Genomic DNA, 16,215 nt, shown 5'->3' with positions numbered 1-16,215 from the left:
TAAACCTACTCTTTGAAACCTGAGTCTTTGCAATTTCCTCTTTCTTGCTGTGAACTGTTGAGCTGTGACAAGCTATTCAGCTCAACGTATTTAACACTGTATCCATCCATCACACAACAACACTATGTGACAGAAATATGCCTGATTAGAATTATTTGTTCCTTCTCTTATATGCCAAAGGATAACACAGGCATGACACAAAGTGGCTGGCTGGAGTTACAGCACATGGTTGGTTAGTAGAATGCTGCCATCTTCTGATTAGAAGAAGTCAGGATGCTAAAGAATGCATGAAACTTTATGAGAGACACAAGGTGGGTGAGATAATATAGTTAATATAGATAATATAGTTGGATCAGCGTCAGTTGATGGAACAAAAGTTGGTCCAATAACTGATATTTCCTCACTTACCTTGTCTGTCTCGTATCCTGGGACCAACACAGTTACAATGCTAAAAACAACTATGAGTCTTTATGGTGACTGAACCATAGTCTAGAGGCTTGATCTAGCTAGATAGGCCTACTCTCTATTCATTGTGTCATACTTTACAGTATCCAAGCAGTATATGCGGTGCTGTAGAAGAGACCTCATGAGACACAAACCAGGCATGATTCTCTCTCTTTCATACAGTGGTGATTTTTCAGGGAAGTTGTGACTCCTTTCATAGCTCTCGTTTGCCCATGTATACAATATCTCTAATGAGGTCATAATTAAGTAACTTGGGTGGAAATGCTCAGAGTTATAAACCTGATTCAATTTTAAAAGGTACCAGCTACTGTACTCAATTAGTCAAATCAGTCAGCCCAGCTACTTTTCAAAAGTATATTCTGCCATTTACTGTGGATTCTTCAATTCTATCTTCACTCAAAGCTAAGAAAATTAAAGTATAAATTAATCAGACCAAATCTTCAACTGGTGAAAATTGGTGTTCCACTGATTTCAGTAGAGTTTCCGTTGATTTACAACAGCTGAGGATCTGGTCCATTATTTCACTTTCCCAGCTAGGAAATCTTGTTTCTTTTACATTCTTTGTGTTAGTCTAGACAGTTGGGCATAGTTCCTCCTTACTAGACAATGAATACACAGGGATGTTAGAAATCTGAGCGAGATTATTCCCTTCTACAAGGGGAGACAAGAATTGACTTGGGCATGTGAAACCTAACTCCAACAAACAGCTACTCATCTGCAGAACCAACCAAATGCATGCTCTCTGTCTCAGTAGAAGTAGGAGAGGAGATAAGAAATGGGGATGAGAAATTTGCTCTCCTGCATCAGTTTAGATACTTAAAATTTCCAAATGGAACACCAAATAAAGAATAATAATAATAATAATAAATTGAAATCATTTAGGACCTTTTGTCTAAGGATCTCAAGATACTTTACAAATATTCACTAATTAGAATTTAATTCATTGATCAAAAAGTAAGTTCTATGAGGGCTACTATCTATGAGATACTTAAGCTAAAATATACGTTTCTGTTACAGATCACAGTGAAGACATTACCAATTAAATCTCAAACAGTACCAAAGGTACAAAATGAAGAACTGTCTGCCATGGCACTTTGGCAGGTCATATAGTGAAGGATTAGGTGTGCCCCCTCAATGATCCCCTCATTGTGGCTGAGGCTCTCGTAAGTGACAGCACATGGCTGTCAAGAATATTATGGTACCTCAAGGAACAGGAAATACAATACTTTGATATCTCCTGAAAAAATTCAAACACAGACTTTATCAAAGAGAAAGATAAGATCCAAGGAGGGAACTGGAGAATGAATTGAGGGCCATAAACTCCTAACTGACTTAAGCAGCCTCGGAACATCTGTACCAGTACCCACAGCTCCTGAAAACTGCCTCTAAAAGCATCTCGGAGCCGTTATCTGAGCTGTCAGACAGCTGATTCCCAAGCCCTAGTATAACTAAAGCTGTTTGAAAAATTTTCAACAGAACAGTTTTCTGTTGGAAAATACTGCCTGAAATGTTTTGTGGAATGTGTCAATTTCAGCAATATTTCAACTTTGTTTTCTTTCAACTTGCTTGTTTCATTTTGTTCTGAGTTTAGAAGCTGAACCAAAATGATAGTGTTTAAAATTAACTTTGAATTCAATGTTTATATGTTATATATACACACATATAATTACAATGTTTTGACATCAAAACATTTGTAAAAGGATTATTTTAGTTTCAGAGAAAAAAAATCAGAATTTCTGTTCCTCAATAAGTTTTGAAATTTCAACTTATCCCAATTCAGAAAAAGTTTGGTGAAGGGTTGAACAGAGAGATGCTTATCTAAACTTTGCGCAGGTTTCTCAGCCTCATGGTTCCCATCCCAAGAGCACTGGAAGCTCCCTAGAAGTGAGTGTGGGGGGGGGGGCACTGGTTGCCAGAACTTGGCCCCATCCTGCCCCTTCCCCTGTTCATTCCTCACTGTCTCCTCACCCTTAAGGCAGGTAAAAAGTGATGGGGCCATGGCCCCCAGTCCTCTCCCACCATTCCAGTGCCCCCATCCCATACCAGCTCTCACTGCAAAAGAGAGTAAATGCTCCATGCAAGGCTCAAGAAAAATCTAAAAATAAATGTTAAAAACTGCACACTCCAGCTGGCAAGGTCTGCTAGAGGAGAGAGAAAGAACTGGCAAGCGTAATCTGGAAAGTTCCCCTTTCACAGGGGAATGAAATCACTCAGCATCCTAGCGTTACTGTCTCCAGCTTCTGGCGATGTATCACTGCACTGAATGTCTGGGGTTGGTATAAGAGAATGTCAGGAGAAGAATTATTAGCAATATTTTTGGACTTGGTATTCAGCACTGGAAGAAGAATTCTCTCGCAAGTGACAGAGTGGTGACATGCAGCTTGTTAAAAAATAAGTGTTTTTTATTATAGATGCCTATATATGCGAAGCTAGGCTGACCAAAATATACAGTGTTATCTGATTGGCTTTGATTGTTCATACCTCACTAACTGCAACAACTGAATTAAGTACCAAATTGTCATCATAACATTATAGGCCAAGATTTTCCAAAAAGAAAAGGAAGCCTGAATTTAGATTCCTAAATTCTTACAGGAGATCTAAATACACCTCTCCCCCGATATAACGCTGTCCTCGGGAGCCAAAAAATCTTACTGCGTTATAGCTGAAACTGTGTTATATCGAACTTGCTTTGATCCACCCGAGTGCGCAGCCCCACTCCCCCGGAGTGCTGCTTTACCGCGTTATATCCGAATTCGTGTTATATCAGGTCCCGTTATATCGAGGTAGAGGTATAAAAGGCCTGATACTCAAAGGGGCTGAGCACCCACTAACAACAATTTTGGCTACAATATCATTTAAAAAAAACACAACAACTGAGTAACAGCCAGTGTATGCCAATATATCTTGCTAGCACCTCTCTGAAGCTACTATCTTATTCTTCAGAATCTCAACTTTTAAAGACAGGAAGCAGCTGTTTGTGAAGAAAATCTCAAAACTGTGTAGGCAGTGTAACCAATGCAGAGAGGTTGATGTGAATCTGCAGAGGGCATGGAACAATACATCCACCATTAATTTTTTTCCCCAATCAAGAAAGACTCAAGCCCAAGGAGCCTAGCAATGCCCTGGGCATATACAAGCCCCACCACAAGGGAGCAAAAGAGCCCAGCTGAGCTCAGAGAGCTGCACAATCACGTTTTAAACATCTGCAGGATCTACTATGAATGGAGTCTTGTTTTGACAATTTAAATGGGTGGAGCTTATTTTGTGGACAAAGTTTGGCAAAGTACCACCTTTTTTTCCTGCAGTCTAGCCTCTGACAAGAATGAATTACATACCTGAACTGAAGGCAATGCAACTTCTGTGTAAGGCTATGCATATTGGTATAGGGATCCTATTTGGTTTTCCTTTATTAGAAATGTAGCCAACTGCATACATGATCTACAAATTGAGTATGCCCTCACCTGAATTCTACAGCACCCAATACTGCTAATCAGAGCAAGACCCCTCGATGTGCTACTGCCAAGAGTTCTTAGCATTCTTTCCATTACCACAAGCTCCTAGATCCTAAACGTGGTTGTGCATAACATGAGAGAGCCGGTAGGGGGGAAAATGTGGAAAGTGTCCCCATGGAGGTGTAAGTGCTACAGCACATCCTGCTCCAGGTCATGTCAAAGTACCAGGTAAGTTGTCCCTTATGTGCCTTGTCACATTGAAGGCTACGTTCTGCACAGCATTGCTCCTGCATACATCTATGTTCTTGTCTCTTATGTCCTACGTCACCCACTTCAACAGTGATGCCACTCCCTCCTCTTCCTTTGTTTCTTTCTCCCATTCGCCTCTTCGTGCCATCCCTTATGCCTGAAACAACCTCTCTAGTCCAGGGTGCCAGGTTCCCTCCCTCTCTTTATTCAAATCTTTTCCATGAGACCCACAAACACTAGACCATCCTGATTTCACTTTTTAAAAATACATCCATCCTCTGGGTCATCCTTCTTTTGGTGTGTGCGTGCTTGTTTGTTTTGTTTGCCATGGGTTGTTTTTGTTGTTGTTTAGGGGAGGTTGTTTGTTAGATCTTTGTCTACGTTTTTGACTACAAGATGTTTGGGACAAGAGCTGTGTCTATTTGCCTCTTGTACAGAATCAAACACTTTGTAAGTGCTTAATTATAAATAAAATAAATATTGCCTATTGGCTAGGCAATGTTGTGTTGCACACAGTAAGCGTCTTGCCACAAACACAAATCATTTGCACAATAGTGTTATGGTGCCACTGGCTGTGTGCAGCATTGTACATGTAACCCAAACCCAGCTTCTCGCAGCTATCACGGCATGACATCTGTAATGTTAACTGCTGAAATGTGTGCAGCTGGATGGGATGGTTGACTAGCCACACAGTAGGTAAATCAGTGATTAAGGCAATCATGAACCAGATTGACGGCTGGTGTGACTGTGTGTAAATGATCAGAAACCACTGTCAGTACCATGGAAAAGTACCACCAGATGTGAAATGCTATGCAGAAGTGTTAATATACCCAAAATAAAAAGACACAGATGTACTAACTGTGGGTGATGTGTGTGTCTCTCTACTCTGTGCCAATTACAGGGAGTTCCCCAGCTGTGAGGCCACACACATTGCTCCAGACACAGACAGCTAAACAGCTTCCCACAGACTGGGGCGTCAAGGTTATGAACCCCGGCTCAAGGCAACCAGATCACTCCTAAATGCTGTCAGCCATTGACATTTGAGGCTACTTGGATTGTAGAGCAGTTTATGAGCGACTGGGGGAAGGGCATAGGGAGGAGGACCGCATCCGGGTGATCACGAAAGCACATGGCTAAGTGAGCTGCAGTACATAAGGGACTTTCAGATCACATGGAAGCAGTGCAGGCAGCAGCACTCTTAAAACAAGGTGTCAGCCAGTGCCAGGCAGAGTCCCCAGTTATCCTAGCTGCACTTACACAAGCACTGTAGCTGCGTAGGCAGAACTCACACCAGGCCACACACAGCACAGCTATAACCCATGGCAGCTCCACCCAAGTGATATACTACATGCAGATGAGTGAACCTATTCCCCTCCCTTTCTCCCCACCCCCCCACCCCTTCCTGAGCCTTTACTCCCAGGCCTTTCATGCTGAACCAGCCTCTGATCACACCTTCTCCCCATGCTTTATGGCACTGGCCCAACTGCAATTGCAGACTACGTATGCCCATCTTCCTTGATGTGCGGTCTGTGCTGATGAGCACCACGCCCACCTAAGTCAAAAGGGGGAGCCACCTGAGGCAAGTTACTCATTGTAACGCACACAAATTTCATCTTTACACAGGAGCCTTTGGAGCTGTCTCACCTCCCGGCACAGCAGGATTTACCCATGTGACCTCCCTTCAACTTTTGATCCATAAATTCTAAACTTACTGACCATTTTTCATATTCACGCTATATCTGCAGGTGTTAATTGTTGAGTGTTGTACCCGACACAGAAAATATGCATCCGGTCCCTGGCTTTGATGCAAAATACAAGAGTAATTCTTCAGACATTGTAGGTTTCACATTCTTACCTCCTCAGCATCCGGCCTGGAGTTGTTCAGTTTGCTCTCTAACTAACGGCAGCCTCCTCGGGGCACGTATTGCCTCTAGCTTTATGACACGGTTTATCTATCAAGCCAAAAATGCACTCAGGCCTGCAAAGAAAGATCCCATTGGACCCCCTAACCAAAGCACACATACACCTCCTAGGATTTTTTTTTTTAAATAGAAAAGGAAAAAAGGACAAAAAGGTTAATTCCCTAATAGAAGAAGGCAGCTGAGACTGGGTGCACACAGTCTCAAGAGCAAACAATTAACATGAAGATGACACTGACACAGCCATCCAACTGCTCAGGATTCCTTCCCAGCTTAGAAAATAAAATAAACAAAGAATAGAAACATCTGGATTGGTGGTTTAGTGGCAGGGAACATACAGCCATGCAAAGGGTCTGAGCTCAGGACCTTTCTTCCATCCTTCACATCCAGGCCTCTTTGCAGGGTAGGGTAGGGATGGGAAGAAGAGAAAGTTTCTCCAATTCTGGGCTCATAGGGTAGGAGTTAAGGGGCTGTATCAGGAGGTGGGAGGGGCTCAGAGCTGCAGCCCAAACACCTACACTGCAATTAAACAGCCCCTTAGCTTGCGGCTGTGAGCCCAAGTCAGCTGGCATGGGCCAGCCATGGGGTTTTAATTACTGTGTAGACATACCCAGAAGGACCATCATCCTACTCACGTTCACTCCCCCTCTAAAATGAAAAGAGAAGACCTACAAAACGATACTTTGCAGACATTTAAAATACTTTTTGAAATAAATCCATTTCACTGAAGGAATACTAATGCCTGCCCCCGTGGGAGACTGAAACGAAGATGTCAAAGCTTGATGGTCTTTATCAGAAGTATAATCAAGGCAGTGGTAGGTAGAATACATCCAATCATACCACTGAGTCCATCCCACCCCAAGGGCAAGGATGCCTGAGAGAGGGTTCATCAGACACCATCAAAAGTTTATTAGAGAATGTTTAAAAATAAATGATACAGAGAGTTTGAAGCGTCAGTTATTGGTCATCAGGGGTGGCACACAGAGTACAGGGGGACGCTAGTGTTTTGGTATTGGACAGCACATAACATATACAGTCTGCAATGTCCCCAATGCGGGGTGTACGGTGGGTGGGATCAAGATACAGTCAGGAAGCAGTGAGGGTACATCACCCATACAAAAAGGTTACAGACAGTCACGGGTATAAGTAAGCGGGCCGGGTGATGGGGATAGGGTGACCCTCACATGGTGGAGTTCGGTTCGGTTGGTTCAAGGCTGCACTGGATTTAAGCCAACAGGTTAAGAATTCCCACTTGCTGTCATGTATAGTTAAGCAGTGTTAGTTTTGTTGGCCAAATTCCTCCCTGTGAAAACACACTAGGGTTACACCAGAGATGAATTAGGTCCTTTCTCCCTGTAATGCATTCAGTGAAAGCAGAAGGTCATTGTTAGACAACCTCCAGCCTTAGGAGACACCTTTAACATATCCCCAGATGTAGTGAACAAAATTCTGCTCCAGCCTATTAGAAGATTACTGCCATTGAGTTTTGTTCGTCCTTTGAGTGACCAGATAAGAAGGCGTCACTCTATTGGCAATAGGGTGACCAGATGTCCTGATTTTATAGGGACAGTCCTGATTTTTGGGTCTTTCTTATATAGGTTCCTATTACCCTCCCACCCCCTGTCCAGATTTTTCACATTTGCTGTCTGGTCACCCTAATTGGCAAATGTAATTATTAAGGGCCAAATGTTGCTCCCATGGGAGTAAAGAGTTTTTGCACAAGATACTTAAAGGAGAAGGAAAACAGAACTTTTCATTCAGGTCACAGTGCGTCAAGCTGGCTGGTCCACAGCAGCTCATCCCTAAGCTCTCCTTACAAGGGGATCCAGTGGATCCATGTGGAAGGAAGGTCTGGTGGCCAGCTGGCCTACTGGTCAGCTCATGGCCTTACAGTTTCTGCCACTCTAGGCATCCAAAGGGGACCCCAGCTGCAGCCTCATTCACCCCCTGGTGCTCTGATTGTAGTAACCAAGCTCTGAGGGACTAAAGGAGCTTGGGGGCAATGGGGGAAAGCAAGGTAGGGGGACCCAGACCCATCCACTCCACTGGGCCCTGACCCAGGGTCTTAGGGGGTCTCTCAAAGCATCCAGCCCAGTCACTGAGCTACCCCAAAATAATGTTTTTCCTAGGTCACTTCCTACTAGTCTGGAGTGCCTCAATTTGGCGCATGGCCACAGACTTAGTAGGCTCTCCTCAGTTTCTTAGCATCCAGTTCAGTCAGTCCCTCTCTCCCAGGGCCTTCAGCTCTGAATGGCGTGGGGACCTAAGTCCCTGCTGCTCGAGCAGCCTTCACAAAGGCATTGCCACTCCCTGCACAGTGCTCAGCATCAGTCTTGCTTTTTTGTGCCATATAGAGCTAATCCCTCTCTCCTACTGGGCTACCAGTGTTCTTTTAAACTGTTCCTCCACAGAGAGCCTGCCTTCCACTTATTGAGGGGCGATGCCTCCCTAGCCCAGTATTTCTCTATTCCCTGGCCTGATTCAGCGTGGGCCCCTCACAATCTGCATAGCGGTGAACTCACTGACCATGCTCCCTCCCTCAGCCCGCCCCCAAACCCCTCCTCACTGTGGTACTGCACAGAGAACCAACCTGGAGCACTGATCCATGGCACAGACCCTGACAGAATCCCAGCATCATTTCCCACATGCTCCAGGCAACAGAATCTGTGCCATTCCACCATTTTTTTCAGATCTCATGAACTCATGGGGAGGGGGGTCTGGGTTTGCCCCTAAAGGAATAAAAGATATACACCATATCTAAACCCATTCATAAATACTATTTATAATTAATTAGCAGATGTTTGGGAGCATTCCAGATACAATGTGTTAGAAGAGCGCTGAGCATCATTACAATTTTTAGAAAATATGGGGAAGCCACATGGGATCAACATCCCAGCAATTCACTCATTATACGAGAACTAGATCAAATGAGATTCCATCCCTTCCCTCTGAAAGTGCTAACAAAATTGAACATAACTTCTTAGAGCAGGGGTTCTCAAACTGGGGGTCATGACCCCTCAGGGGGTTGCGAGGTTATTACATGGGGGGTCGCGAGCTGTCAGCCTCCACCCCAAACCCCGCTTCACCTCCAGCTTTTATAATAGTGTTAAATACAAAAAAGTGGTTTTAATTTATAAGGGGGGGTCACACTCATAAGTTTGCTGTGTGAAAGGGGTCATCAATACAAAAGTTTTGAGAAACATTGTCTTAGAGCTTCAAAAATGTCCTTCTGACTCCCCCTGGTGGTTAAAGAAAAATCTTATCTTCCCTGTGTCCAGATGAGTACTGTAACAAGACAGTGCAGAAATATGTATAACTTGTTTCCCTTAAGGGCCATATACTTCCCTCAAGCTGCATGCACAAACCCCACTGGCATTAATGGAAGTTCCGGATGAGGAATGAAGACAGCATACAACTATATTTGTGTTCTCCTTATAATCATTCTTAAGGACACAGTAGCCACCTTTTCCGCTTTGAGTACTTGTTTACATGCGTTCCACTTGCGGTGTGCATGCACCACCGGAGACCAGAGTGGTCTAATAGCCAGCAGTGCCCATTGGTAGCACCTGCTCCCCTGATGACATAGAGCCCGTAGCCCTTTGAGGGTAGCCAGGGGACAGAGCAACCAACTGACCCTCAGTTCCTTTCAACCACTCCTGTCTGTGAGATGGATCCAGGTAGCAGTGTCCACTCTTTTTTCCCAAATGCAAATTTTATTACAATTTTGTAAATGGTTAATTACTGATTTAGATGAGGTATTTAGCATAGTGATTAGTATAGTGCTTTTAGGAAGTTGTAGCTTTTTCTGGGTTAGTTTTTGCTCTGTACAAGGGGATCAGGTGTGATGTTGTCTCCTCTCCCCCCAAAAATAAACTTTAAATTTTGAGAGTCCTCTATGAAAAGTGTCCCAACAATGGCTTTAATCTCCAGGATGCTGCCTGCTCCTGCCTCTGTGACTGCGAGCAGTAACAGGCATCGCTCCTCTGAGGAGTACAGAGGAAGATCTCCTCAAAAGACCTCCTCAGAAAGAAAAGGGGTTGGCTCACCCCTTGCTATCTGCAGGAAGAAGAGAAGCAGCCCCTCGCTCCTCCTCTCAGCGGGAGGCAGCAACCCAGAAGACTTCAGTGGTGTCCATGTTTGCTGCCAGCTCCTCTGCTCTATGGGTCAGCTCTAAGCTGTCAGCCTGCAGCACCAGCTCATGGTGAGAATGCTTATCCTCCAACACCCAGCTCAGTTACCGGGACCCATGCAGCACGGACTTGCTCCAGGCATGCTCAGAGCAGCAACTGTCTATGCCTTTAGCATTTGGAGCCTGCTGCTGTGGCTGCTTTTAACATAGCAGCTCTGACTCCTCCAGCAGCAGAGTTACCACTGCCAGTATTAGTGTCTCCAGGCAGCAGGGGCTTTGTTATAACCAGGTTAGCCTATGGCACAGCACCACTTGGGGCCGATGTTGATGGCACATAGTGATTTGGCCATTTCCATGCAGTCCAATTCCCCCTTATTAGATGTTTCTGTCAATCGGAGGATGCTTAGCAAGTCACCTGGGGGTTACTGTGGTCCTCCTCGTCATCCCCCAATCGAGCCCAGTCCATCCCCTCCCTCAGAAGAGGAGAATGGGTATTCCTATCCTGAGTAGGGATGTGTGACGAAGTGGGACTGTTCGTACTGGGGGCTGCGAATGCTGCGTGCAATTCTTAAGTATCTAGCAAAGCAAAAGGCCAGTGCAACCGAATGCCAGACACTCTGTCTCCTAGCAACTGATGGCCTGGGCACCTCCCCTGCGAAGGTGCAACCAGAGGTGTTGGAGACAAAGGGGTCAGGTGACCTCCTGGCCCGGGAAAGGGGCTGAGGAGAGGGGAGGGGCTGGAGGAGGCTGGGGAGACTGGAGCTGGCTGGGGAAAAGAAGGGAAGCACAGACAGGGCTCTGATCCCCAATGGGGGCTATGGGGCTCCTGGGGCCCCAAGATGGACCTAACAGGGGGGATCCTGTTATCGGTGCCTGCAAGACCTGTGTTGGACTGTGTTCGTGTCGTCTAAATAAACCTTCTGCTTTACTGGCTGGCTGAGAGTCCTGGTGAATCGCAGGAAGCCGGGGGGGCAGGGCCCTGACTCCCCCACACTCCGTGACAGGATGTTTCACCCTCTTACATTGATCATAAAAAAGAACCCTCAAAAAGTATGTTTGAAAGTCAGGTAAGACATATGGGTAAATCTAGGCATGTTCAAAAGCCCTTAATTGGGACCCTCGCCCCACTCATGTTATCCTGTAGGCTATTTATTTTTAAACACAGAATAAAGCATGTGAAAATATATTGGCACCGAAAGTGCAGCATTTTTAGTAGAACATTCTACAGAAACATCACAAATTTTGATCTCTGCTGTCCTGCTTAAAATTATAGACAGATGTATTCTGTTAGCTACATACACCAGATGTTATATTAGAGAAAGTGAATGCTTGGTAACGTTAGTTGAAACCAATGTATACTCTGCAATGTGGAACACCCTCTGGTGACAATGCTTATCCCCTTTAGTGAGCAGGGAACGTAAGAACAGCTTACTGATGTTTGGGGAACACTAAGAAGAGGGGAGGGATAGCTCAGTGGTTTGAGCATTGGCCTGCTACACCCAGGGTTGTGAGTTAAATCCTTGAGGGGGCCACTTAGGGATCTGGGGCAAACTCAGTACTTGGTCCTGCTAGTGAAGGCAGGGGGCTGGACTCAATGACCTTTCGGGGGTCCCTTCCAGTTCTATGAGATAGGTATATCTCCATATATTGTAAGAGGTAAATAAAATGGTCCTTTTTACACCAGCAGGCTAAAGGTGGGCAAATCTGGGCTGTGACATAGTCATGACAGTTCTGCAGTGGGATATAGCTTTGGACACGAAAGGTCTGATTTTCAGAGTAAGATGCACAAAAATGTGTGCAACACTGAATCTGTGCCCACCAGCCAACATCTTGGTAAGAATCTTTTGGGGGCTTACCCACTCCACCTCTCTAATTGTTCAGTTAGGCAACATGAGGCAGTCTTTGCCCAAGAGGCGCAGAGTGCATTGTTTCAGGTTCAATTTTAATTCTGAAAAAGATACAGCAAGACTGACTTTTAAACTCTTATTGGCCATCAGGGACACAAGTCACCACAATCTTCAGTGAGAACATTGCTTATTACTGGGTAAATGCCAATAGTAATTTGCATAATTATAAAAACACTTTACATTAGTTAAGCTAAAACAAGATTGCTGCACACCTCATTAAACTGAGGAGTGGGCAAGTAGCTGCCTTCAGCACTGACAACTCCACAAGTCAGCAAGCAGTAAAAGGGTTCCAGAAGTGAACAACCATTTCACCCTCAGAGCCAAATACACAGCCTTAATCGCAAACCTGAGCTTCATAACCCAGGTGAAAACATTTTTGGATGTTCAATACTCTTAGCTCATTGCCATCACAAGATAAATGTGCCAAAGACCATGGCAGAGATTTTGCCAAAATAGGCCCGAATCCAGCAAAACACCCACCTGCTTAACTTAAAGCATTTGAGTAGTTCCACTGACTTCAATGAGATTACTCACATGCTTGAAGATAACTGTGCGCTCAAATTTGCTTTGTTAGGGACAAAATGCACAACATCTTGGTGGATCCAGTTCATAAAGCTAGAAACTTAGCTCCATCACCACATCCCAAGTATAATGTCAGTCAGAGCTACACCATTGCTTGAAGTCTCAGTTACATTTCCCAGACAGAGCCAAATGTGGAGTTATCAACATAGATTAAAAAAAAAAAAAAGTAGAGCTAGAAAGATGAAAGGAATGAACACAGAGATGCTCATATATTACCATGAGTTTGATACAAGTACTTGGACAGGTAGATTAGATTAATACAATTATATTAAATTTTATATTCTTAGGAACAGAGATGGTCATTTATTATGTTTGTACAGCACCTGGCACAGGGGTAGACAGCCTATGGCACGTGTGCCAAAGGCAGCATGCAAACTGATTTTCAGTGGCACTCACACTGCTCAGGTCCTGGCCACCGGTTCGGGGGGCTCTGCATTTTAATTTTAAACAAAATATTCTTAAACATTTTTAAAACCTTATTTACTTTACATACAATAATAGTTTAGTTATATATTATAGACTTATAGAAAGAGACCTTCTAAAAACATTAAAATGCATTACTGGCACGCAAAACCTTAAATCAGAGTGAATAAATGAAGACTCAGCACTCCACTTCTGAAAGGCTGCCGACCCCTGACCTAGCACAATGGGGCCCAACCTAATTGTGACCTTAGTTTCTACCACAATATGTTAAATTAAAAAAAAATAATATAAATTTAAATTGTTAACAGACAGATTAGACAGATTATAAGCGAGAACAATAGAGAGAAATTTTGCAAAAAATTATCTAATGTCATAGTTGAAATACAAAAGTGTGTTAGAATTCTTTTCACTAACAAGCCCAAGCCACTTGGAACATAGAATAATCTCAGGATAACATTCACATAAATTTATGAACTATAGTATTTTTATTTCCCCTCATTTATTATTCAGAGCTTTCCTTTGCCTTGAGGGGAAGTTACATGTGTTTTATAATCTTAAATCTATGGTGACTATTGGAACTGAGCTGCAGCCAGAAAGAGTGTTTTGATTGATAATCTTATTCTTTCCTCTGCAGATTTGGGAAGATGGATCCTATGAAAAAGGAGATCTGGTTATTTCTGGACCACTGCTGTGAACAAGCAGCCACTGGAGAACTGAGATTTAGAAAGTCAGGAACGAACAGTGTTATTTTTAGATATCTGCTCCATTTCTACCGTTCTCACCCTGCATACCCTGTGGAACAAGCACATTTAGCAGCACTATTGTTTTTCACTACGGGAGAGCAAAGACTTGTAACAATAATACCAGTCCCCCAGGATGGCTCTAGCCAAGAAGTGTAAAGCGCTCTTATTGGGGGCACATTTCAATTACCTACAAGAAAGTTTAGAAATAAATAATAAACAGTTAGAATGAAGATTTTTACAATAAATATAAAACAAAACAAGTTACAAAATGATGGAGTGATACAGTCGCAGAGGATACAACACAGAAAAGTTACATCCCTGTATATTTTAATAAGACTATTTTAGAAAAGATTTAAATCCATTCAAACTCCTCTCTCTTGCCCTTTTCCCTTTACTCATCCCCCAGTGAAGTCTTAGCAACTGGGGCACTACCTACCAGTTGCAGTCACATGTGCCCCAGGCCCAGGGGGATTTAACATCTAACCAAAATCCAGCCTGGAAACCTATGATTTGGGGGGGCAATACTACTCTAACCTCGTTATCTCCAGACTGATTCTTGCCTGCATATTTATACCTGCCTCTGGAAATTTCCATTACATGCATCTGACAAAGTGGGTATTCACCCTCGAAAGCTTATGCTCCAATACATCCGTTAGTCTTTAAGGTGCCACAGGACTCTTTGTTGCTTTTTACAGATCCAAACTAACACGGCTACCCCTCTGATACTCCTAGATAAGAGCGGCTAAATGCCCATGGGCTCCTATGACAGCGGCACAGCACGGTCCTGCCCTGAAGCTGCCAGTCTGGCCAGCTCTCTTACATACCCGCAGGAGCACAGCTGGCAGATGCACTTCTTGGTGGACAGGGTCTTGGGCGGAGTCACGGGAGGAGACATCCTTGCGACGGACTGGAGCTAGAGCCACTGTCTCTCCCCCCAGCGGCAGCTCTGGGACCGAGAGCCACTTTAATAGCAGCCCCTCCAACGGCTTGTTTTGGAGAAACTGCCTATAAGCTCCAGGGGCAGGGCTAGCCCCGTCCAGAAGCCGGATTCGCTGCAGCAGGTGAGAACGATACTAAGTCAACTGCATAGCACAGCTAGTCCACTTCCCTGCGGCCGCACGCCCAAGCTTCCTGGCCGCCTCTGCTCTCCAGCCTCTCTCTCCTCAATCTCTTGCTTCTCATCTAGCCCCAAACAGCATTGTGGGGGTCCCAGGGATTACAACCACCTGGTCACCCAGGGAGCCTTTGTGAGGTCACCAGGGCAAGCCTTAGTGCTCAGCTCTGCTGTCAGCATAGTCCCTACAGTGTAGGTAATGAATGACTCCCCGACACCTGGGATGGACACAATGAGGCTGGATTGGCACCTGGATCGAACACTTGGGCCTTGTCTACACTACTTTAAAATGTTACTGGGGGAGGGGTGGATGGGGGAGAGACACACACACTTGTATAGACTGGCCACAAATGTTTTAAGGACCAGTTCTTCTAGGTAGCATTAATGCTGGCATCTAGTCACTAGCCCACCTGCGCTGCCACAGTTGGTGGAGCAGGACTGCTGGATAAGAAAGAATGAAATTTCCTCCTCCAGAGTGGGGAAGTTGAAGTGAAAAGTCTAGGGTACGCACAGCCTTTGGCATGAGCAGTTTAATTTAAAGGAAAGAAGTTGTACACAGGCTGGCAAAACTGCATTACCTGAAACTGCTTCAGAAATGCTTTTGAACACAGCCCAGCCTGTAGACTAAAGGGACTGGAGCTACAGAAAGTGATCCAGGGCCTGTTCTTTTCTGTGTCATTCTTGAATAACTGCCTCAATCCCATATTAGGGAGCCCTGTGGTACTAGAAGAGCTGTCTTTTGGATAAGATGAACTCAAGGCTTTAAGCAGCTGTGACCTTTCCAACAATAGCATTTTGCATAGGGGGTAGCACAATTAACCCTAGCTGATCTGGCCCAATTGCAACCCGAGTACATTCTGCCTGCACTTCCTCTGGCATTTCACCAGGCTATATTTCCGAGAGAGGAAATAGAGTGTGTGTGGGGGGGGGGTTAGATAGTGCACATCTTGTTTTAAGAAGTCATCTAACTACAGAAGAGTTAGAAAAACACTGGGATACAATATTCTTCTGTCCTGAATTGTTGGTAAAAGTGTTAGGTTCTTAGACAGTAGATATGTTTCTTCCCAAAGAGATGGATACATGGCAGTAGTATGTGCAACTGAAGTATGCAAGAGCTCCTTTGATGTGGAAGAATGCTAAGGTACATAAAAGTAAAATCATTGGTACACAATATTTGATTTTATGAGAAGTGGTTAAAATAGTTATGCATTTATAACCTAAAGTATGGGATT

General features: G+C 44.3%; 1 protein-coding gene across 1 annotated transcript in view; it reads right to left on the bottom strand.

Moving 5' to 3' along the window:
- SAXO1 (stabilizer of axonemal microtubules 1) overlaps positions 1-15,079 on the bottom strand; it is a 60,733-nt gene extending 45,654 nt beyond the window's left edge. Inside the window, exon 1 of the mRNA XM_039543056.1 lies at positions 14,694-15,079. Coding sequence (XP_039398990.1) covers positions 14,694-14,764 — 71 coding nt within the window. The 5' untranslated portion in view covers positions 14,765-15,079. The remainder of the gene's footprint in view (positions 1-14,693) is intronic.
- Positions 15,080-16,215: the final 1,136 nt, after the last annotated feature.

The sequence above is a fragment of the Mauremys reevesii genome, linkage group 6, assembly GCF_016161935.1.
Source record: "Mauremys reevesii isolate NIE-2019 linkage group 6, ASM1616193v1, whole genome shotgun sequence".
Lineage (NCBI taxonomy): Eukaryota > Metazoa > Chordata > Testudines > Geoemydidae > Mauremys > Mauremys reevesii.
Note: the sequence above shows the minus strand (reverse complement) of the source record. Positions and strands in the feature narration are given on the sequence as shown.